The sequence below is a fragment of the Odocoileus virginianus genome, chromosome 10 (assembly GCF_023699985.2).
Source record: "Odocoileus virginianus isolate 20LAN1187 ecotype Illinois chromosome 10, Ovbor_1.2, whole genome shotgun sequence".
Taxonomy (NCBI): domain Eukaryota; kingdom Metazoa; phylum Chordata; class Mammalia; order Artiodactyla; family Cervidae; genus Odocoileus; species Odocoileus virginianus.
In genome coordinates, this window is record NC_069683.1 from 6,474,681 (window position 1) to 6,497,929 (window position 23,249).

Here is a 23,249-nt window from a genome sequence, read left to right on the forward strand (position 1 = left end):
CTGACAATTTTTGCTGGTTTTGGTGTTTCTGAAGAGATCTTGGCAGAGTTCTCTACTCTTTGCTGACATCACTCGCTGATGACAATTGGCATAATTATTTCCTGAAAGGTTTTTTTGTTGTTGTTCCAGCTTGCTATGTATCTTTGGTTAGTTTCCTTTGCCCCCTCTGAACCAAAGTCTCCCCATATTTAAAATTGGGGGAGGGGGGTCAGAAATGGACCATATGGTGATATGGTGGAGGTGAAAGCAGCTCTGTGGCTATGTGTGAGGTGCAAAAGGAGTAACGAAAAGAAGGCAGTGAAGGGTGGGGACCAGGGGCACGTGGCTAAGTGCAGCCTTGCTGGCTGGGTGGGGTGGGGTGGGAAGAGGAAGGTCGAGGTGAGGCATTCCTGGTGGAGCACTCCGCACTCCTGGGAGGCCCTGTCCTGTGTGACCAGGCAGCCGGAGACAGAACTCGGGGAGCCATGAACCCTGGCTCTGGGAGGGGACCTGGTGTGATGCCAGAGAGGGCCCCAGCAGCGTGAGACCTGCCTCCCAGGCCTGGGGTGCAACTTGCAGGGAAGGGGCTTCCTCCCAGGCTTCGGCTCAGGAGTGGGTGGAGCCGTGGATCTGGGTCAGGGAAGGCCAGCGTCTCAGTCTTCTCCTGGCTCTCTGTCAGGCGGCCTCTCTCCATCAGCCAGACCTGTTTTACCATCTCCTCCTTCTTACCTCTGCTTCTCTGTGCTTTGCTGTGCCCTCTTCGGGAACAGTCTTCCCCCCTCGTGTCTGCCTGAAAAATCACAACACCACAACAACACGACTTGCTCAGTTAATAATAACCAGTACTCATACAGAATTTGCTCTAACAGGCACTGACCTGAGTTATAGACAACCTGTTTAATCCTCACAAGCACCTCCTGAGGTATTGTTAAACTGTCATTGAACTAAAAATAACACGAAGGCACAGAAAGGTTGAGGAACTTGCCCGAGGTCCGACGGCATTTGAATGGCCTTGCCAGCATTAAACTGGTGTTGGTTCCAGAGCCCAGCCTCTTGGTAGTCACGCGATCCTGTCTCTCCAGGGTTGAACTGTCCCTCATCTGGTGGTACTATCCTAATCTGTGTCTGGATCTGTCCATCCCCCAGGCTGGAAACTCTGAGGATGGTATCCCCTAAGCCTGAGTCTGAGCCTATGAAGGTTGGTTAAATGGACAGATGGAAGGATAGTAGCCCATTCCCCAGCCCTCCCTATGTGTCTTAGGGTCTGGTTCCTGTTTCCACAAACTCCCCTGGGTGGGTGGGCAGGGGTGGGGTGGGCTGGTACGTGTGCTTGTTCTGGGCTTAAGTCGGGGAAGGACCCCTGAGAGCAGCGTCCCTGAGGGGGCCCAGGAAACAGCTGGGAATCACTGCAGTCAGTCAGCTGTGTGCTGGGTGGCAGAGTGCTGGGTCTTCAAGGCTGGAACAGAGATGGGGGTAGAAGGAAGGTCAGGTCCGGAGGGGCAGCTCTGGGTTCTGTGTGAGGCATTGCTATCTTCTTCCTTGCCATTCCCCAGCTCTCTGCCCTGGTTTGCTTGTCTAGAGCAGAAGGTTGGGTCATCCAGAGTTCCAGACAATGCTGAGGGCCAAAATTGAGACCTTGAAGAGTGCGTAGGAGAAAACGGGGGAAGATAAAGCTAGGCAGGGAGAGCGGAGAAGGCAGGTGTAGGAGGAGAGTTGCGGGGCCTGGGCATCCCATGCCTTCTGGTGGACGGTGGCCGCTGTGGCTTGCAGTCCAGCATGGAGCGGAGCCTGTGTGGTGGCCGGGACACAGGAGCCCGACTTGATGCCCACTGCCGGGTGAGTCTGAGCCCTTGGAGGTGGCTGGCTGTCCTGGGGACCAGGGGCCTCCAGGAGGCCTCAGTGCCTCCTCTTTGAGCTGGAGATCACCCGTTGGGTAGCCCGGGAGGGTGCAGGAGGACCAGAGACAGACTCTTCCAGGCTTTCCCCACAGAGCCCCCTCCAACTTCAACACTTGTTTCCACCCTCACTCCCCAGAGCCAGTCATGGGACCAGAAAGATCTTTGATGTCCCTCGCCTTTAGACTTAAAAAATTCACTAAGTGTATTGCATTCTATTCCAAAACAGCCCCACGTTTCTTTCTGTAGAAAATACACTGATTTTCTTCAAAACTACAGTCAAGGTGAGGTTCCAGGGCCCTCTTTTACGCCGAGTCCCGCAGCCCAGTTCCTGGGCGCCACAGGCTGCGGTCCCAGCGAGGCCGCCGGGAATCCCCGGTGACGTCAGGTGGTCGGGGTCCAGCCAGCGTGGGAGGGGGCAAAGCGCCCGGGCGCCCCCTCCCCGTTGCCGCCCGCAGGCGTCACCTAAGCCGCCGTTGCCATGGGCCCGCGGCAGATGGCTGGGTTTAGGGTTCCCTGGCGGGCGGTGCGCACGGGATTAGGTGAATTAGGGAGCCCGAGACGTGCTGCCGCTGTAGCCGGCCGCCACCAGTCCCTGGGCGTCATGGAGCCCCCCGCCCACCCCGCCGACCCCGCGGACGCCGCAGACCCCGGCGACTCTGCCGAGGCGCGTGCCGAGCAGCCGGGCAAGGGCAAGTGGGCGCTGGTGCGCAGCCTGAACCGGGCGCTGAAGACATACGCGGTCCTGCCGGTGAGCCCCAGGCCAGAGGGGGGAGGACGCGCCTTTTAGAAGCCGGGAGGGCCGCAGGGTCGCAAAACCCCAGGGTGCACACAGACTCCGATCCTCCGATGCTCCCGTGCCCAAAGTGCACTTGGCCCGCTCGCTTCCCCTCCGAGCCGGGAGCTTCTGCTGCTGGAAAACGGGAGGTGCCCAGGAGGGGATTCCCTGCCTTTGCCCTGGTCCAGAGCAGGAAGCGCCTCCAGGTGCCCTGAGGGGGCTCGGTGGACGTTTGTGGGCTGGCTGACCGGCTGGTGGAAGGAAAGTGTGGCCCGCAAGGCCCCTCCTTCATTGAAGGTTAGCAACCGAACACTTCCTTACTTACCCACCCCGCTGGCAAGTCAGTCGGACCATCTTTCCCACCTGTGAAAACAGGGCTAAGACCACCAGTGTCCCAGAGTGACTATGAGGATAAAGGAGGGGATGCCCTGTTTGCTCAGTCTCTTCAGTCGTGTCAGAGTCTGTGCGACCCCACGGACTGTAGCCCGCCAGGCTCCTCTGTCCATGGGATTCTTCAGGCAAGAATACTGGAGTGGGTTGCCATGCCCTTCTCCAGGGGATCTTCCCCATCCAGGGATCGAACCCTCGTCTCCTCGGTCTCCTGCATTGCGCCAGGGAATTCTTTACCTGCTGAGCCACCAGGGAAACCCCTAAGTGGGGGAGAAGGGGGGACATGTCCTAAAACAGACTCGTTTTCATTCCACAAACAGGGACTGAACCTCAGACCCTTCCCCAGGGAGGAAAGAGGCACATAAGACTAAGGCCTTGTGGGGGAGTCAGTATTGCTCAGATCCTGGGTTCACGCCTAGGGGGAAGGCAAGTGGGCATCAAGGACAACTCCTCTTTGCACAGGGTCTCTTATCTTCCCAAGCACTGACTTCTTTCATTTTAAAGTTGGGGAACACTAAGACCCAGAGAGATGGAAAGACTTAGCCAAAGTCACACAGCACTGGTGGCAGAACTGGGACCTGAATCCAGAACTCTTTACCATGTTTTTGTGGTGGATGTGGGCTAAGGTTGTGAAGTATCCTTGAGGACATTTAGGACAAATCCATCTAGGAAGCTACTGTGTGGGGGCTGGGAGCTGCTCATCCCACCGTGGAGAAGCTGTTACTTTCTCCAGTTTACACAGCCACGCTGGGGCAGGAGTCTCACAAATGGAACTTTTGATTCCAGGAAAGCTCCCTAATGGGGTTCTCCTGACAGTGGGGTGGTAGGGTTGTAGGAATGGGGCCAGATGCAGTCACGGGATGCCTGGAGTCTGGCTGTGGGGAGAAGCCAGTGGGGTTAGACCTGAGCCCAATGCCCCTTTCCTCTCCTCCCACCCCTCAAAAAAGTGTCGTGTTCTTTTACATCTTCCCTCCTTCCCTCCTTCCTTCACCCACCAGCATTTCCTGACCCACCTTGTTTTGGGATCTGACTCTGCCCTGCAGTTGTTTGCAGTCTCATGAGTAACTGATTTGATGAGTGGCCAAATTACTTTCTCTGGGCCTCAGTTTCCTCATCTGTAAAATGGGGACCCTTACAATCCAGCTGCATTCTCATGCCCCAAGTACTTTCCATGGGACAGTGGGAACTGTCTTCTCAGAGGTTTTCAGGCCCACGAATCCTCTTGGAAGCCTCTTAGCTGCCGTTTTTGCTTCTTTCCTCAAGTTCAGATCAAGAGAAGAGAAAATCAAGTCATTGCCCTCCTGATGACAGTCCTTGGCTAGGAGGGTTCTAAAGTCACTTCTGTTTGCTTTGGTGCCCCCCAGCTGGAGCTTCCAGTTTGCATTTTGGGTCCACTAAGCGTCTCGAGGCAGGAACCCTATTCATGCTTCCTATTCTGCTTGCAGAACTGGGCTCAGGGCGGGGACCTAGGGTGGGGTGGTTGGGAGATAGGACTGGATTTGGAGTTTGCCAGTCTTGGGCTTCATTCCTGGTTCTACCACAAAACACCTGTGTGACCTTGGGCATGGGTCTTGACCTTTTTGAGGAGATAAAGTAGAGGTGGAATCCTCTGTCGAAGCATTGTCATGAGTTTCAATGAGATGGTTAATTCCAGGAAAGCGTGTCAGTCACTACCTGGCCTGCTGCAGGGGTATTGAGTGTGCAGAGAGCAATGTCCTGGTGCCACTTCCCGCCACTGCCAGCCTCTGGGAATCAGGTAGTCTCTCTTTTTCTCTCTCACACACATGAACTCTGTCATGTGCTCCCTCTTACACACCCATGCTCACACACACACACTCTCACATTCTGATTCTCTCTCTCATTGAGAGGAAGAGTTTCTCTATGTTTGGTTCTGGGGAAACACAGATGGAAGACTCAGATCAGCCCCACCCTCATGGGGCTGCAGGCTAGCAAAGGGTGGGCACACACAATGATGACCCAGCCTGGTGCTGGCTGTAAGGGGCAAGCCCAGGGGCCCCGGAGTCTGGAGGAACTCCTGGGTTCTCTTCTCAGGATGACGTTTTTAAAAATGGCATCGTGCTATCCTCTCCTGCTTTAAAACCTTCCAATAGCTTCTTGTCCTATTTCAAGTCCAACTTCCGTCCATGGCTCACGGGGCCCTATGTGCCCGCTGCCCACATTCTCCGAGTGCCCCCTCATCTAACATCAACCTGGGGCTCCCCTTACTAGACCCTCTGCTTTCCCTTCACTGCTCTGTCCCCAGGGTCTGGAGTGAAACTGGCCCGCAGCAGGCTCTCCACGAATGTGCTCCGAATGACTGAACTAACTCTTCAGGGGGTGGGAAGGAGGAGGAAGGAGGTGGGGCAGTGAGGAGGGGTTGGGAAGAGTTGCTGTTTGCTCTTAGATAAATGTCCACTCAGTGGAAAGATGGGGTGGGGAGGGGGGGAGGTGGAACAGAACAGTCTGAGCAGGGGTGTGTCCGGTGGTCCTGGGTCAGCACTTAGAGAGGGCGAGGAGTGTGGCAGGAAGCACAGCTTGGATTTGGGATTAAAGCAGTCAGCAGCACTAAATAGGGCAGTTTATGGGGAACAACCATAAGGCCTGGGCAACAGTAGATACACAGCAAACACATGAGTTCTCCTCTCCTCCCAGAGGCTCTCCAAATTTTCTTAGTTTTTCTGGGAGAAAGCTTGGGTTTGCACCTAGCCTGTTTCTAACATGTGCTGACCTCCCATGAAGGGACGTTCATAGTGTCAACTGGGGCTGAAAAGTAGTTGGTTCTGATGGGAACAGGAAGCCGAAACAATGACAGGTTGGATTTGGTACTCAACGAGCTCACCCCTCACTGAGGCATGTGGAAACTGAGGTTCAAAGAGGTCAGGGACTTGTCTGAGGTCCCAGGCAGGTCCCCAAACCCAGTCTCATAGCCCAGATCTATTTCCACTGGGCCATTCCCATGGGCTTATTTCATTGTGAATCAATTTTAGCAGCTGTTAACGTTTCTAACTGCCACTTGATATTTTTATTAGAATGTCCAGGCTCTTTTACCCTCTAGGGAATTTGGGAATCACCCAAAAAGAACACTCTTATTAAGATTAGAATAAAATCCAAGCTTTTACGTCCAGGTGAATAAGAGTCTATGAGTCCTGGTTCTTCCCCACCTCTCTCCTATCAGTCCTTCCTTCCTGCCTGAGGGCCTTTGCCCTTGTCATTTCCTCTGCCCAGATTTCTACCCTTGCTCTTTCCTCGCCTGTCTGCTTCTTACCCTTCAGGTCTCTGTCCAGAGGTTTCCTCCAGAGTGGCTTCCCCAGCTACTGAATCTCCGCTTGGCTGGCTTGGTCATTTTCCAGCACTGGGGTGCTCACTGTCATCACCACACTACAGCCATCCCAAGTGACTGTGACTTGCTCAATTTTTTGTTTTCTGCCTCCTTCCAACCCAAACGTACTTCCTCAGTTTGTTTTCTGGCTCCTCCCAACTAGGATGTGGACTCCACGCTCACTGCTTGATCCCCAGCATTTAGATCCATCGGTGCCTTGTACCCAGTAGGTGCTCAGTACATGTGTATTTGATGCCAGTGCTGAAAGGTGGTTCTTCTAAGTCCTTTCTCTGACTCTGGGCTGTAGATGTGGCTTCTGTGCATGCTCACTGAGCGTGTAGTGAGAGCCAGGCCCTGTGCCAGATGCCACAAGGGACACAGATGTGACGCTCCACCGCCCCAGGTCGGGCTGTCCCCACAAGCCAGGGGACAGTGTGGCTGACAGTGATGTCCACGTGTGTCACGGGGCCCAGCAGTGTCACGGCAGGGAAGTCATAGCTGTGACTGTGAGTGTTGACCTTGGAGGTGATGGAGGCTGTTTGAATGTCCAGGGGAACGCCTCCTTTAGGACGGAGGGGAAGTGGTTTGGGTCCTTCAGTGTTTCTGCCTAAACCTCAATGAGTCTACTGTACCTGCATGTGATGTGGAGCCTTGGGGAGAGCTGGGCTTCGGCCAGGCCTGGGTTTGAAGCTGCCCAGCTGTGTGGTCTCAGCTATTCACCTCTCTGAGCCTCTGCTTATTCATCTGTAAACTGGGGACAGTCACGACACTGTATAAGTGCCCAGCTGAGGACCAGGCGCCAGGGCTTCCACAAGTGCTGGTTCTCTTCTCTCTTCTGTGGTTGGCACAAGAGACACTGGTGGTAGGGGGTGGGCACAGCACTGCTTGGAAGGCGTTCCTGATGGCCCTCTCTGCTCACCTGGGACCCTCACCCACAGGGCGACTACGTCTGGATGGACCTGAGATCTGGGCAGGAGTTTGATGTGCCCATTGGCGCGGTGGTGAAGCTCTGTGATTCTGGGCAGATCCAGGTGGTGGACGATGAAGGCAATGTGAGTAGCCTGTTACCATCCCACCCCCGTGCCTTGACAGGGACGCAGGCTTACAGTGACCTGATGCAGGGACCTACCAGGGACCGGCCTCAGGTGGAAGGAGACAGCTCCTGGGCCCCACTTCTGCCTCTCAGAGCTCCCTTCCTCCATGGAGCTTTCCCGATTGCCCCCGTGAGAGGGGACCTCCCTTTCTGCCCCAGGATATTTGTTCTAATTTCCGTGAGTACTTCAGTCCATTCTGCGTGGTATTAGAGATCTGTGTCTGTGTGGACGTGCGAGTGTATATGGTGGGGGCAGGGAGGTGGTACTAGGCTGGGAGCTCCTCAGGTTCAGAGATGCTTTGGGGTCAGAGAGACTGGATTCAAATCCCATCCTGCCCACTTGATGCCCAAGCTGTGCAACCTTGACCAAATCTCTTTCCCTTCTGAACCTCAGTTTCCCCTTCTGTAAAATGGAGATACTATCTCTAACAACTATCTCACAGGGGTATTGACTCATACGTGAGATCACACTTGAATGACTCAGAAAAGGGGGAGGTGCTCTGAAAACAACCAGTCTGGTTCTGTGGGGTTACAGCATCAGATGAATCCACTGTCCACCCCAGTGCTGCCTGGAAATCAGTCTAACAGTTGAACCCTTTATCTCTTGTGACCCTGAAGGAAAGGGACACAGAAGTGTAAATTTCAGAGGCAGTGAGAGTGGGGCCTTGGGGATGGAAGGAAAAGTCTAAAGTCAGGGTCCTGCCTTAGAGAAGGTGGGTGGGTGGCCCAGATGAGGGGAAGCCTGGGAACTCTGGACGTGTGTTCATGGGCATGGCACATGCGTATGTGGTGGGGGCATGTGTAAATATGGTGCGGAGTACAAGGTTGTGGTTTAGCAGAGACGTGAGAGACTGGGGAAATTCAGTTTACCGTAATTTGGGTTGTACCCAATGCTGTGGGTGGCGCTAGGGACATAGAGACTGTCCTGTCTTAGCCTCTGAGTCTGATGGATATGAAAGGGTGCTGTGACTTGGAGAAGAAGGCTCTGTTGAGGGTTGGGGCGGGCTCAGGACCCTGGAGGCCCAGTAAGGGCCATGGAGAAGGTGGGGGCATCACTATTATCTTTGCAGCCTCCAGAGATACCAGCCTTGGGGTTTGCAAAGCCTTTTGACCCAGGTTCTGTCTTTAAGTCCTCACAGTGTGTGTGAAAGGCAGGGAGAACAGCCTCTGTGACCTCAAGGGGAAAACTGGAGTTCAGAGAGGGACCCCAGGCCCACTCACACAGCTAGTGAGGGATGCTGCTGTGAGGGGCCGGGATCCAGGGCCTCTGGCCTTTGTGTGTGTGTTTCCTCTCTCAACATCTCAGTGGTGACTTTAGAGCTCAAGTTCTGTTAACCACACTTTTGCCCCCTGGGCTTTACAAGCAAAGTGCCTGCAGTGTCATCCCAGAGGCTCCAGTTCCAGGGCCCTCTAGGAAGCTCCTGTGAGGTTGCAGGCGCAGAAGGGGCACCTGGGTTTGGCTGACAGCACAGACAGGTCCAGGAACCAGCCTGGAACCCCCGGGGTGGGGCCCAGGGACTCTGCCTGCAGGCTTGAGTTTCACCTGGGTCATGTTGCATGTCAGATGGTGTCCCGTAACTGTGTTACCAGATCCCAGAGATCCACTCCCACTCGCCCCCACAGAGGCCTTGAGAATGGGGGCTGCAGTGCAGGGAGGAATGTGATCGACTGGCTGGGAGCAGGATGGGGCCTGCGTTTGCTTCGGTGGCGTGGGCCCCCGGGGGCTTCTGGCCTCTTCTTTCACCAGCTTTTCCCACTCCCATTACCTCCCCCATCCACCTCCAAGCTATCATCTTTGACCTCTCTGCCACAGACTCCCCCAATCTGAGGCCAGGTGAGTCATATCTGGTTACCTGGAGCACAACAAAGCTCTCCTTAGAGAAGTTTCTCTATGAAGATGTGCTTAATGAATGAGAGGCCGTGGTTCCCATCTTCACTGAAGTCCTAATACTCTGCTTTTGTCCAAGCTGTGCTCATTGCCAGATATACCCCTTCTTCCCCTTCTCTGCAGACCCCATGGTCCCTGTCTCTCTGAATTCATTGCCAGGTCAGCTCTTTCCCAGATGTATCCCCAGGCCCTCTCTGTCTCTCACTGGTTTGCCTTCAGGGCCAAGCCTCAGTTTCTGCCCTGGTTACACTTTGGTCTGTGTTGTAGCTGTCTGTGGACATTGACCTGAGGGGTGCTGACCTCAGCTGGGTGACTCTCCATGCAGGAAAGGAGTGGGGAGAGGCTCAGCTCTGCCATTTACCTGAGCAGAGCACTTTACCTCTCCAGTGTACCGCCTCACTGTAAAACAGGGTCAGTAATTCCATGATGCAATGTTAAGAGGAACAAATGAGAATATACATCTGTTTTGCAACAAAAACTAGAAGGCGTTAGAGTGATAATACCCAGGACTGGTTGATCAGTTACCAGGTACTAGGGCTTTTTAGACCTGGCAGGAGTGAAACAAAAGTTGACCATTATCATATCTATTAACCCTCCCAACATCCCTAAGAAAAGGGGATTGTTATTCTCATCCCCATTTCATAGATGAGGATCCCCTTTCATAGTTCAAGGAAGCAAACTGACATGCACAGGGCTACAGGTCTTGTGGAGGCTGAGCTACCTCTTAACTCTGGGCTGAAGTGTCCTGCAGAAGAATTATGGAAACAGAGGCTGGGGTCAAGTGGGGAAGGCAGACAGCCTGCCTGGCATCCTGTCCCCTCTGACCCATGCTAGGGCCTAGGACCAAAATAGGGAAAGGGAATTTTCCAACTGGATCAACTTTTATCAAGAAATGGGGTGGAAGAGAGGAATGTTCCACCCGGGATTGGAAAGTCTAGGAGGGTTCTCTGATCTCACCATCCAGCCCATTCACGTCAGGGCTGTGTAAGGGCCTGACCTGGAATGCAATGCCCCTGGCCCAGGAAGTGCCTTGCAATGCCAGGGAAACTGGAGTTACTGGCAATGGCTAGCCTGTCCCTGAGCTCTCTGAGGGGCTTGGTCTTCTGATCCTGTTTTCTCACGTGAAGTAAGGAAGCTGGAATAGGGGACTTGTGGGGTCTCTCCATGACTAGGACTTGGCTTTTAATTCAGACCTGGTTCCTAGTAGTCAGAAGTCAGCCATCTGTTCATCAGGGATTCTCTGCCCCGACTCTGTGCCTGGCCCCTGTTTGAAGCACTGTGAACCAGGCTATAGCAAACATGGAAGCTAACCGCCCAGCCTTGGGGAAAATTGAGGGGTCAGGGCCAGAACTGTGTTCACACAATGGTAACCCAGTGTGACTACTGCCTTTCAGTGGGAGACCCGGGGTGTGTGGGGGCTGAGAGGAGGCCCTGACCCAGCCGTGGGAACCCTGATTCCTGCCTGGTCTTCAGGCTCCTATGGTTCTAGCCTTTGGGAATAGAGAGAGGGACCCAAAGGTCTTTGGAGGTTTGACTCAGGTTATAGCCATACCACAGAGCACAGGAGCGATTTCCATTTCTCTGAGAGGTGAGGAATGTTAAGTAGAGAGTGCTGGAGACCTCCGAGGGGAGGGGAGGATTCCAGCGGTCAGAGGAAACCGGGGCTTTGCAAGCTCTATGAACAAGCCAAGGCTATTGCCCAGATGTGCACCATCTGCCACCCCGTGGCAGCAGGCAGATAGTGCAACAGTATTGCACCATCTGAGTAACTTTTTGTACTCCAGTTTACTGGAGTTTGGATTTGAAGTCTAACTCCAATTATTACACTTTTCATTCCATCCTATAAACTGACTGGAGAGACTAATCCCTTTTATGACAGCCGCAAGGTAGGACCAAAGTCCCTGCCATGCCCACATGTAAGGTCTGCAGAGAGAATTCCCGAAGAGGAGGAAGAGTGCTCCATGGAGGTTAAGGGTGGGCGGTATCACTTTTACTCGTGGGAGTCAACCTGTTAGAACCGATAGTGTTTGGCGCAGCAGAGGACGAGGCCCTTATAGGGTCGCAGATATCCGGGGTTCCCTTCCCTGGCGGAGTGTAGCCTGAGTCTCAGGAGGACAAGCTGACATTAGCCACTGTGCATCTCCGCAGGAACACTGGATCTCCCCGCAGAACGCCACGCACATCAAGCCCATGCACCCCACGTCGGTCCACGGTGTGGAGGACATGATCCGCTTGGGGGACCTCAATGAAGCCGGCATCCTGCGCAACCTGCTCATTAGATACCGAGACCATCTCATCTACGTGAGTCTTGCCCGACCTGCCAGCTGCCCCGCCCACCTCCGGTCCCTCCACGTGTAGCACCACCCCGCCTCTGCAGCTGGCCTGGGGGATCAGGGACTCAGCCCTTGCCCACAGCCGCTCTGTCTGTGGCTTATCCTCACTTTTGGTCGGGATGGCAACCCCCTCCAGTATTGTCGCCTGGGGAATCCCATGGACTGAGGAGCCTGGCGGGCTACAGTCCATAGGGTCACAAAGAATCTGACACGACTGATTGACTGACTCTTGTGTGGTTTGTGATTGCGGAATGGAAAGTTTTTCCCACAGGTTCCTGTGCCTCTGTAGGGAGACTGCTGAAACTGCTGGGAGGCCAGACCAGTCAAGGGAGGGCAACAGGCTCAGTGCTTTGCCCAGGGTTGGGGGATCTGTGGCTTTCCCTGGGTTTGTGGTGAGATCAGGACCTGCCATGGGTCTTTCAAGGTCGAGGAGGATGGGTTGGAAGTCTCTATCCTCAGGAAGGGGATGAAGGATGGAACATGCTCCCGGATCCCCCAAAACCTTGAAACTAGAACCTGTCATACACACACGCCACATTTCCTCACCTTGAAATTCATGACGACAAATAAGAGCATCTCACTCAACTAGGACTGAGTTGATTCCAAGAGGTGACCTCAGAGACCATCAGGACAAGATGGTCCCATTGAGATCATTAGTCTAAAGATCCTCACACTTTTTGGCCTCAGGAACCCCTTATTCTGTTAAATTTTATTGAGGGCCTCAAAGAGCTTTTGCTTATGTATGTAGTATCTGTTGATATTTACCATATTACAAATTATAACCAGGACATTTAAAATTATTAATTCATTAAAAAAATAACCACAAAAATCCATTACAGAATAACATAAAATATTTTTAAGAAAATAAATTTGTCAGTATAAAAAAATTAATGAGAAGAGTGGCACTGTTTTACAGTTTTTAAAATTCAAATATCTTTAGTATCTGACTGAATATTATGGTGGGCCAAAAAGTTTGTTTGCTTCTGTAACATCTTACATATAACCCAAGTGAATTTTTTGGCCAACTCAATAGAAGACAACCTGATTCTCTGCCACACATCCATACTGATGTGATACTGCTTTGGCTGAAGTGTATGAAGAAAATCTGGCCTCACAGATATGCTGGTGGAAAAGACAAGGCTTTATGGACTTCCTGAAAGGATCCTGGGGTTCCTCAGGGATCTCAGCCTTCTCTGAGAATGGCTGATCTAGCCCCATAGTCCCATTTTACAGAGCGGGAAACAGTCTTCACAAGGCTGAGTTGTAGAGCTGTGTGCTGGGGTCACTGCATGTCCCTGGCCTGAGCAGCTCAGGGGCAGAGGAAGCCATGGATGTGCAACCAAGAAAGCGCTGGTGGGAACCCCCTGAGGCAGGTCCCCAGGCCAGTCACGCTGAGGAGAGGCGGGGTGACGAGTGCCTGGGAGAAGTGTGGAGCTGGTCACCCTGGCCTGAGCAGCTCAGGGGCAGAGGAAGCCATGGATGTACAACCAAGAAAGCGCTGGCGGGAACCCCCTGAGGCAGGTCCCCAGGCCAGTCACGCTGAGGAGAGGTGGGGTGATGAGTGCCTGGGAGAAGTGCGGAGCTGGTCACACAGGGTCTGTGAAAGGGAGGCCTCACTCCCAGCTCCTTTCCTGAATGCCAGGAGAGATGGCATTCGGGAAGGGGCACTGCACGATCAGAAGGCCTGAGGCAGGACCATGCCAGGCAAGCGAGCTGTCAGGACCGTGACTAGGAGCCAGGGCCGGGAGAGTCTGAGGGAGCCTGAGGAAGCACAACAAGGAGTTCTCAGGGCCCCCCAAAGCCCCGGCACTGTGACATCTCAGCTGCTGGGGAGACCCTCTGCCAGCCTCCCCACTCTGGGTCCTTCTGCAGCCTTGGGCTCTCAAGCTGTGCTCTGGCCCTGGACATGTGTTGATTGTGTAGGCAGAGACAGCAGCTTCCTCAGGAGCCCCTTAGTACTGACAAAGCCCCTTTTACTCCTTCCCTCATCCAGAGGGCAGGACATGATGATACCTCGGGATATGAGCAGCATCACCCAGACAGTGGGGTGGGGCTAGGACTTGAGCCCAGGTTAGAGAAACCCCATGTGACCACTGGTGTCAACACCCCAGTTCTTGGCAGTTCCCTGCCCCCTCCTCTCCTTGGATAGCAGGTGGACACAGGAGGGCCTGAGACTCTCTGTGACCTCTCACCCAGGCCGGGGTAGAGTCTGATACTTGGGTCTGGAGATGAGCGGGAGCCTGCCCACCTGCCTTCCCAGGGAGGCTACTGCAGAGCTCGTGTCCTGACGCAGTCTCCTGTTGGGGAGAATTTCACAGGAAGGAGCTGAGTGGCGGTGGTCTCCACCAGGGACCCCGCAGACCATGTCTAAGAATAACTCTGAGGCATGAAGTTGGTTATTTTGCACACAGTTTAGTGATTTTGCTCACAAACTGGTTTCTCATACGTGAGGGAGTTGGTTGGTAGACTGATTCAAATAACAAAGGCAAAAACAGGATCCAAAAGGGAGAAGAGAGGAAAAAACTTTAGACAGTATGGCATAAGTAATTCTTATTATTATTATTATTTTTTGGATGCGCCATACAGCATGTGAGATATTAATTCCCCCACTTGGGGTCGAACCTGCACTCCCTGCATTGGAAGAGCCTTAACCACTGGACTGCCCAAAACTTCAGGAAAGTCCCAGATCAGTGAATCTGGTTTGTTAAGTTTTCAGAGTAGACTAATTAGCTGGCTTCCCTGGTGGCTCAGATGGTAAAGAATATGCCTGCAATGCAGGAGACCCAGGTTGGATCCCTGGGTCAGGAAGATCCCCTGGAGAAGGGAATGGCAACCCACTCCAGTGTTCTTGCATGGAGAATTCCGTGGACAGAGGAATCTGGTGGGCTAGAGTTCATGGGGTCACAGAGAGTTGGACATGACTGACTAATCTTCTGTGTGTGATTAGGGGCCAGTCAGGAAAGAAATCAGCCTGGACATTATGGCCTTACCTAGGTTGACTATGGGATCAAATAAAAGAATTCCAGAGATTTATGGATTCTCCAGAAAACCCTGAGGTCTGCGCCATTTGCCTTATTAGAAGTTTTGCTAGTAACCTTTCTGATTGATTTTAGGGTGAGGGACAGGAAGTGGGGGTGGGGAGGGCATGGGGATGGAGCCCAGATGAGGTATCTAAGCTCTCTTTCCCATTCAGAGACTTACGGTCAGAAATCCAGCCACAGCACCTGGAAGGTCCCCAGCTTGAGTAGTCTGTGGACCTAAGATTCGGGGTGTCTGTTGGTGCAGGGTCCTGCGCTCCAGAGCTGCAGGGCTCAAGGGGGTTTCCTTGACTTGCTGACTCTATGCTTCTGTGACTGAGTGAATGAAGTAGGATTAGACCAAGGCTTTGAAGAAGCAGCTGGGTTATTGTCCCACCCAGAAACCGTACCTGTCCTTAACCATGGCAACCCTGATCACTTCATGGCTTAGGTTACACTGGGTACAGCCCTACACACCTGGGATTTCCTCAGATTACCACGGCCACTCATAGTCTTGGGCCTGGAGGAGGCTCTGTCCCTGACTGCCCAGGACTTGCCTGCTCCAGCTGGTCTGCCCCCAGGAGCCTGAGGGACAGCACCCCGGGACCGTAAATTAGCCCCAGGCACCCTAAGTGGGGCAGAGCCCTCGGAGGACCCCTAGTAACCTCTTAACTGAAGGCGAAAATTTTGAGCAGACACCACTGAGACAAACATTCAAGTCTAAGGTCCTTGCACAATATCCTGAGAATGTGGACTGGAATCCCTTTGACCAAGATGCAGTGGGAATGGTTAGTATTTGTTAATTTCAAGTGTAAGATAATTTACAGAATAATTTACAGTAGTATTGTGAGCTCAGACTATGGTAGCATTGATTCCACCAAGTATCAGTTAACTTCTGAAGAAGGGGTTCTATGCTTGTTCATGATTCTGCATTTGATCACTATATCAAATACTCAGGATATATCAAATATACCAAAAGTCACAGTGTGCTTCTATTGAGTCAGACAAGTACTTAGTATTGGGTTAGTAAACTTTTTTGTGAGACTGAGATGTTGGTTGCTTATAGTATTGATACTATATGATGAGTGAGGTTTAGAGCAGTTTTCTCTTAATCTCTACTGTATGTATCTGAGTAATATGGCAGAAATGAATCTTTTTGTTTTAGTGTAATTTTAGTGCCCAGGTGGTACTAGTGATAAAGAACCCACCTGCCAATGCAGGAGACTTAAGAGATGTGGGTTTGATATCTGGGTTGGGAAGATCCACTGGAGGAGGAAATGGCAACCCACTCCAGTGCCCTGGCCTGGAAAATTGCATGGACAGGGGAGCTTGGCGGACTACAGTCTACAGGGTTGCAAAGAGTCAGACACAATTGAAGCAACTTAGCACACAGATAGGGCAGCATTTTTAATTTCTAGAAGAATACTACCATGAATAACGTTTATTGAGTCTTCAACTTCTGCTAGGCACTGTTGTTAAGTATTTTACATGAATTAACTGATTTAATCCTCAAAGTACCCCTTACATGAGCTACCCTGTTAGCTCAGTGGTAAAGAACCCACCTGCCGATGCAGTAGATATGAGTTTGATTTCTGGGTTTGAAAGATCCCCTGGAGAAGGAAATGGCAACCCACTCCAGGATTTTGCATGGGAAATCCCATGGACAGAGGAACCTGTGGGCTGCAGTCCATGGGGTTGCAATGAGTCAGGCATGACTTAGTGACTAAACAGAAAACAGCAGCCTCTCATCGGGTGGTCCCAGAGGCCAGGGGTCATTGCTGGGTCTTTCAGGGAACAGGTGGCAGGGCTGATGCTGAGCAGGGACTGGAGCTCTGGTCTGGGAGCTGGGAGGCCTGGGTCCAGGTTTTGACAGGTGGCCTTTGGGGAAGCCCTACCCATTTCTGGTCTCTGTCACCCCTTTGGTACAATGGGGTGAGTAGCTCTGTGACATTGGTATAGCATGTGTATCTTAGTCTCCATGGCCTGCTAAGCAGAAGGCCCGAGGGATAGCAGGCCCCGGGGTTTCCCAGAGGAGGAGGTGGATTCCTACCATATCTCCTGGGGTGTGTCTCTGACCTAAGAGAGGCTCCTTGATCTCCACCTGGAACTTGGGGCCCCCTAGGGACCTGTGTGCTATGTCCTTGACTCAGGAATAGTTCTTATCTCTTCCCTACCCCAGCCCATGGCCCCACAGGGTGGGCTTTATCACTGGAGACTTGACAAAATGCCAGTGTTGGGGAGTGGACATTAACCCTGTTTACCATGAAGCCTTGGAGAGACAGGGCCAGAGGGGCTCAGAGAGCAGTGCCCAGAGCCTAAGGCGGAGGACAGGGGCTGAGGTGCAGAGAAAAGCTTGAGTCTCCTTCTCAGCAGTGGCCAAGCCCCTCACTTCTTCTGCCTCCCCTACCACCAGCCCCACAGTCTTGCAGGTGAATCCCTGGGATCTGGGGGAGTCCAGGTGGGAAGGTGAGAGGTGGGGCTCTGGTGCCAGGGTCCTTCTGTTATCCCAATCCCCACTTACCTGCTGTGTGACCTTGGCAAGTCCCGCCCCTTCTTGGAGGCTCAGTTCTCCCATCTGAGAAGGAGCGTCATAACTACACCTCACAGGGGCCTTCCGACAGTACAGAGAGCAGTGGCCTGGGAGCTGCCAGGTCCTGCGCCTGGCAGGGGGTATGTCCTTGTTCCTCTGCTGGTGTGCATCCTCTCTGAAGGAAGAGGCTTTTTCATTGTTTAGTTTGAAATGAGTACAGGTGCTACAGAGTGGAAAGTGTTCCTTCTGCCACGGACACAACCACTGCTACTAACTTCTTATCTATCGTTCAAGAGAAAGATTTTATATATATATATGATATCTGCGATATTAAATTATACATATAATTAAATTTTTTTTCCTACACATGTGATAGCATTGCTCCACACACTGTTGTGTGCTTTTCCACTAGCCACAACCCCGGGCCATCCTTCCTATCAGCATAGGCAGGGCTGCCGCAGTATTGCTGACAGGTGTGTCCCCTTACGGGCTTTCCTGGTGGCTCAGATGGTAAAGACTCTGCCTGAAATGCAGATCTCCAGGAGATCCCCTGGAGAAGGGCATGGCAACCCACTCCAGCCTTCTTGCCTGGAGAATTCCGTGGACAGAGGAGCCTGGCGGGCTATTGTCTATGGGGTTGCAAAGAGTCAGACATGACTGAGCAACTAATGCTTGACCCCTTAGCTCCCTTCCTTGCTGCTTCCTGTGGACAGCAGTGAATTTCTTCTCCATCCATTAATTTAGTCACTCTTCCATTCACTCACCAAACATGTGCTGAGCATGTCCTATGCACTGTGGATAGTACTGACCTCAGGTAGAGAGGACAGGCCAGAGGCCTTGAGCCAGAAATATGGAGGAGTCAGATGGTCAAGTGAAAGGAGCCGGGCAGGCTGTGATGGGTCACATGGGAGGGTGCCGACTTCCTGTGGAGGGAGCGGTCATCTTTTGGATGCAAAGGAATGGTCGGGCATAAGTTGGGTGAGAGGGCAGGGGATAGATTATGGTGCTTTTAACTGAGCGTTTAATGTGGAGAGAGCCTCTGTCTGTGGGTTGTGGCCGGCAGGGGCCAGGGCTCAGGGGTCCTGTGGGCAGGGAAAGGATATGGACTTTGTCCTGAGGCCATGGGGAACCTCCTGAAGGGTTTTAGCAGGGGGATGACACAGTCAGATTTTCAAAGAGCTGACCCAGATTCCTAGTGGTGGACACATTGTAGGGAGCATGGTGAAAGCTGGGAGTCCGGAGGGGAGGTGCCTGGCCGGGAACATGGCCATGTCCGTGGAGGGAAGTGGGTTGTTAGGATGGAGGGGCAACTCCTGCAGTATCCCGCCCTGGTGAAGGATGGTGGTGAAGAACAGTGGTGGCACTGTTGGTCGAGCTGGGAGGCAGAGGAGGAGCAGGGCTGGAGTGGAGAGTGGGCTGTGGTCTTGGCAGGCTGGTGGACATCAAGTGGGGATGTCCAGGGGGCAGAAGGCTGAGGGGCCTAGTGCTCAGGAGGGTCCGCTGGGCTGTGGGCAGAGGAGAGAGGGCCACGGAAGGGTGATGGGGAGAAAGGGTCCAGGCCCAACCCCAGGAAGGCTCCTCGTGGTGTCTCAGCGCACCTGCGCCCTCTCTGGCACTGCCCCTGCCTGTGCTCGGTCACCGACCTGTCCTCAGGGCCACCTCGGTCTGGCTCTGAGTCCGCTGTTGACCGGTGCATTGGGTTTGAAATAGTGCGTCTGCCTCCAGCCTCTGTAACTGCTATTTGTCCTCCCCAGCTGTCGGGGTGACCTTTCCCTAGCAATCTTCCCAAACGCCCTGCCCTTTCACGCCTCTGTGCTTGATTCCCACTGAGAGCCCTCTGCCCGCCCTGCACCCTCTCCATCTCGTGTGCCTGGTATGAGTTCCCCTTGGCCCCAGGCTCTCCCTCCTGGGCACCCAGGTATGGCTGTCAGCCTTCCCTTGTGCCTCAGGGAAGGGTTCTTGAATGCCAGCACACAGTCAGCCGCAGACCACATGGCAATCACGGGCCAAGTGGTTGAGAGCCGTGCCTGCCATTAAGGAAATACTCAGAAGAAAGGAAGGTGCTTGCGGACAGCCAGCTCTGCACCAGGCACTTGGCAAAGGTTGTGCCCTTGGTCTTTACAGCAGCCTTGGGAGGTGGGTGTTAACCATACCCCTTTTACAGATGAACAGACAGACTTAGAGAAGTAGTTGATTTGCCACAGGGCTGTTTCTTTTTTTTTTTAAGTTAGATTTTTTAAATATAAATTTATTTATTTTAATTGGAGGCTAATTACTTTACAATATTGTAGTGGTTTTGCCATACATTGACATGAATCCTCCACGGGTGTACATGTGTTCCCCATCCTGAACCTCCCTCCCCATCCCATCCCTCTGGATTATCCCAGTGCACCAGCCCCGAGCACCCTGTCTCATGTGTCAAAACTGGACTGGCAGTTTGTTTCCTATATGATAATATACACGTTTCAGTGCCATTCTCGAAAATCATCCCACCCTCACCCTCTCCCACAGAGTCCAAAAGACTGTTCTATACATCTGTGTCTCTTTTGCTGTCTTGCATATAGGGTTATTGTTACCATCTTTCTAAATTCACAGGGATGTTTCTTGTGGCTGTCTCACCCACCTGGGGACCATAATCTAGCTGATTCCCACTGCTTGGCAGGGCTGAGCTGTGGGGGACAGTGGCCGAGGCCCCCTGGGGCTAGAGGTTGACAGGTCCTGCTCTGGGGAGTCAGCCCAATGGACTCACCTGGGCTGTGTTGGGTGTTGCTGCTGAAGATCCTTATCACCCCATTCCCACTGATGAGTTCTTTTTTTCCCTACTTTCCAACCTCAGACCAACTGTGGAGGGCGGGTGAGTAGCACAGAGCAGGCTCCCGCTCTCCGTATGTGCTTGGCCCGGCAGCTCCCCTCCAGCCTCCTTCCCTATCCCACCCCATCCCTGCTGCTCGGGCTCTGGCACATGGTCAGGCGGTCAGTCTGGTGAAGCTCAGCTGCTTCTGGCATGGGCTACTCAGAGGAAGAGCCAGGATGGGGAGAGGAGGGTCCTCTGGGGCTCAGAAGGGCGGTGTCTGGTAGGACGGAAGCCTGGGTCTGGGGCGCCCAGACCAGGGCTGCTTAGCATGGCACAGCTGGCCCTGGGGTGGGCACTGGCCTGGTATGCGGTGCTGGCAGCAGCGCTTTCCCTGCATGGCCACCTAGGGGCTGAGGCTGCCAGGGTATGGCTGTGGCTCTGGTGTGATGCCCGCGGCCCTGGGTGGGAGGGGATGGATGGGGCTGATCCCTCCCCCGCAAACTCACAACTTTCTTCAGCCCATCTGGGCTCAGACGTCAATAGATCCATCACTAATGATCGCTGGGCATGACCTTTTACAGTTGGAGTGGAAAGCGGTGGGGGGTGGAGAAGGAGAAGTAACCCCCGAGGGCCTCACTGTGACCAGGAGGCAGGAGGACCAGGTCTTGTGCCCTGTGTGGCAGGATCTGGGTCCACAGCAGGAAATTTTGCACCCAGGTGCACTAACCAAGGAGCTCTAGGAGGGGAGACGCCCCCGGAAGGCTCTCTGAGGTCTGTCTGGCCCCTGTGCCCACACCACCCAGGATGGGTGGGGGTGCTCTGTTCCCCAGAGTGCAGGGGCAGTGCTGCAGAGACGGGGACCCACCCAGCCCCTTTAGCTCTTGATGGCTTTGTTCCACTCCCTTCTCACCTACCCATCTCATCCACTCTGGAAAGGTCCAGTTTGTGAATTTCACTCCCATAGTTTGAGGTGCAGGATTTGGAGGCAAAGGTGGGAGTCAGCCTTTGAGGATTACCTGCTATGAATTTTAAAGTCCACCATCTTCTTTAATCTTCATAGACAGTTATACTATACCCATTTTACAGATAAACATAAGGAAATCGAGGCTTCGAGACCCTCCTTCCCTCCCCCGCCCCCGCTTCCTCCTTTCATCAAATGTTTCTATGCACCTACTCTGAGCCGGCCCAATGCTAACCTGAAGCCGGCTGCCTACAACACCCCCCCCCCAACCCCCCCAGCTCATAGGGAGGTAAGATTCCAACACCAAAGCCAGTGCTCTGCCTTCCAGAGGGACGGAGTAGGGCAGAGCCTGAGAGCTCTCTAGAATCAGAGCCCCCCACATAGGAAAGGATGAGCTCTCTGTTCCTTGTTGCCCACAGACCTACACAGGCTCCATCCTGGTGGCTGTGAACCCCTACCAGCTGCTCTCTATCTACTCGCCAGAACACATCCGCCAGTATACCAACAAGAAGATTGGGGAGATGCCCCCCCACATCTTTGCCATCGCTGACAATTGCTACTTCAATATGAAGCGCAACAGCCGTGACCAGTGCTGCATCATCAGGTGGGCACCCAGCACCAGCATGGAGCTCCAGGCTTAGCCCCTGGAACTCCTGCTCTATGCTCCTGCTAATGCCTCATAATATAGAGAATCACCTCCCCATATATCTCTATTGTCACCAGAGCTCATGTTAGCTTTCGATGCCAACCTTACTGCTGGCTCCTGTTAAGTTATGGTCAGTTGCAACCTCAGGCTCCCATTCTCTCTTGCGCAGAGGATAAAAGGACAAAGCATTGACAGAGCATCTAGTTAATGCCATGCTGTGTGGCATGGATGCAGGGGAAGGAAAGTTAACCAAGCTCCTTTTACCTTCCCCAGGTTTGAAAAGTCCTTGAAAGTGAAGTGTTTGTCACTTAGTCATGTCTGACTCTTTCCAACTCCTTGGACTGTAGCCCACCAGGCTCCTCTGTCCGTGGAATTCTCCAGGCAAGAATACTGGAGTGGGTTGCCATGCCCTCCTCCAGGGGATCTTCTCAACCCAGGGATTGAACCTGGGTCTCCCGCAATGCAGGCAGATTCTTTACCATCTGAACCACCAGGGAAGCCCCAAAAAGTCCTTAGTTTCAGCCCGTTTTACAGATGGGGAGCTGATTGGAGTGGGGCAGCAGCTGTAACAGGTCCCGCCTCTGCTTGTGTCTCTGCAGTGGGGAGTCTGGGGCGGGGAAGACAGAGAGCACGAAGCTGATCCTGCAGTTCCTGGCGGCCATCAGTGGGCAGCACTCGTGGATTGAGCAGCAGGTGCTGGAAGCCACTCCCATCTTGGAAGGTAGGACTGGGGCACTCAGGGAGGAGCGGGGTGGCTGTGGGGTGGGGGTGGGGGGGAGTTGACCTTGACCATGACCCGTGACCCTCTCCTACACTTGCAGCATTTGGGAATGCTAAGACCATCCGCAACGACAACTCAAGCCGCTTTGGGAAGTACATCGACATCCACTTCAACAAGCGGGGCGCCATCGAGGGTGCCAGGATCGAGCAGTACCTGCTGGAGAAGTCACGAGTCTGTCGCCAGGTGGGCCCGAGCCCCACACAGGAGCCCCTGACTCAGGGTGGGGAGCGGGGGGCGCACTTGGCATGGCCTTGCTTGTCCCTGTGTTCCTGCTTGCTTGCCTCAGGGCCTGGGATCCCATCAGGAAACCTACCCATGGGGACTTTTTCATGAAAGACACTTGTTAAAACAGTGAACTGTTTATAGTCTGCTTAATTGTCTGCTGCCCGAGGGCCTTGTCCTGCCCTCCCATCTCCCAACACCTTGTGCCCACGTTTTCAGGCTCCAGATGAAAGGAATTACCACGTGTTCTACTGCATGCTGGAGGGCATGAATGAGGAGCAGAAGAAGAAGCTGGGCCTGGGCCAGGCCACGGACTATAACTACTTGGCCATGGTGAGGCCCAGGTGGGCACCCAGGGAGGGGGACGCCTCTCCCAGCCCCTCCCCAACTCCAGGCCTGGTGGGTGGGAACTTTTTTGTGGGCCTTCTTTCATCCTCTGACAGTCACCAGCCTACCATAAAGCATGTTCCCCATGTGGGCACACACTTGCTCCCCCACCCATCTAGATGAATTCCCACCACAGACACTAGTAATAACGCTTCGGTTGTGTCTGGCTTGTTGTGACCCCATGGACAGTAGCCTGCCAGGCTCCTCTGTCCATCAATTCTCCAGGCAAGAATATG

The 23,249-nt window shown here is 53.5% G+C and overlaps 1 protein-coding gene across 4 annotated transcripts in view; it reads left to right on the forward strand.

Annotated features, from left to right (window-relative positions):
* The first annotated feature begins 1,704 nt into the window (after positions 1–1,704).
* Positions 1,705–23,249, forward strand: part of MYO7A (myosin VIIA) — a 92,731-nt gene continuing 71,186 nt past the window's right edge. For 2 of the 4 annotated variants that reach the window (XM_070472953.1, XM_070472955.1), the window contains exons 1-7: positions 1,708–1,815; positions 7,300–7,413; positions 11,491–11,643; positions 21,397–21,581; positions 22,223–22,344; positions 22,445–22,587; positions 22,846–22,959. In XM_070472953.1, coding sequence (XP_070329054.1) covers positions 1,756–1,815; positions 7,300–7,413; positions 11,491–11,643; positions 21,397–21,581; positions 22,223–22,344; positions 22,445–22,587; positions 22,846–22,959 — 891 coding nt within the window. In that variant the 5' untranslated portion in view covers positions 1,708–1,755. Of the gene's footprint in view, positions 1,816–7,299; positions 7,414–11,490; positions 11,644–21,396; positions 21,582–22,222; positions 22,345–22,444; positions 22,588–22,845; positions 22,960–23,249 lie in introns of all 4 variants that reach the window. The other 2 variants (XM_070472956.1, XM_070472954.1) reach the window with 2 other exon arrangements.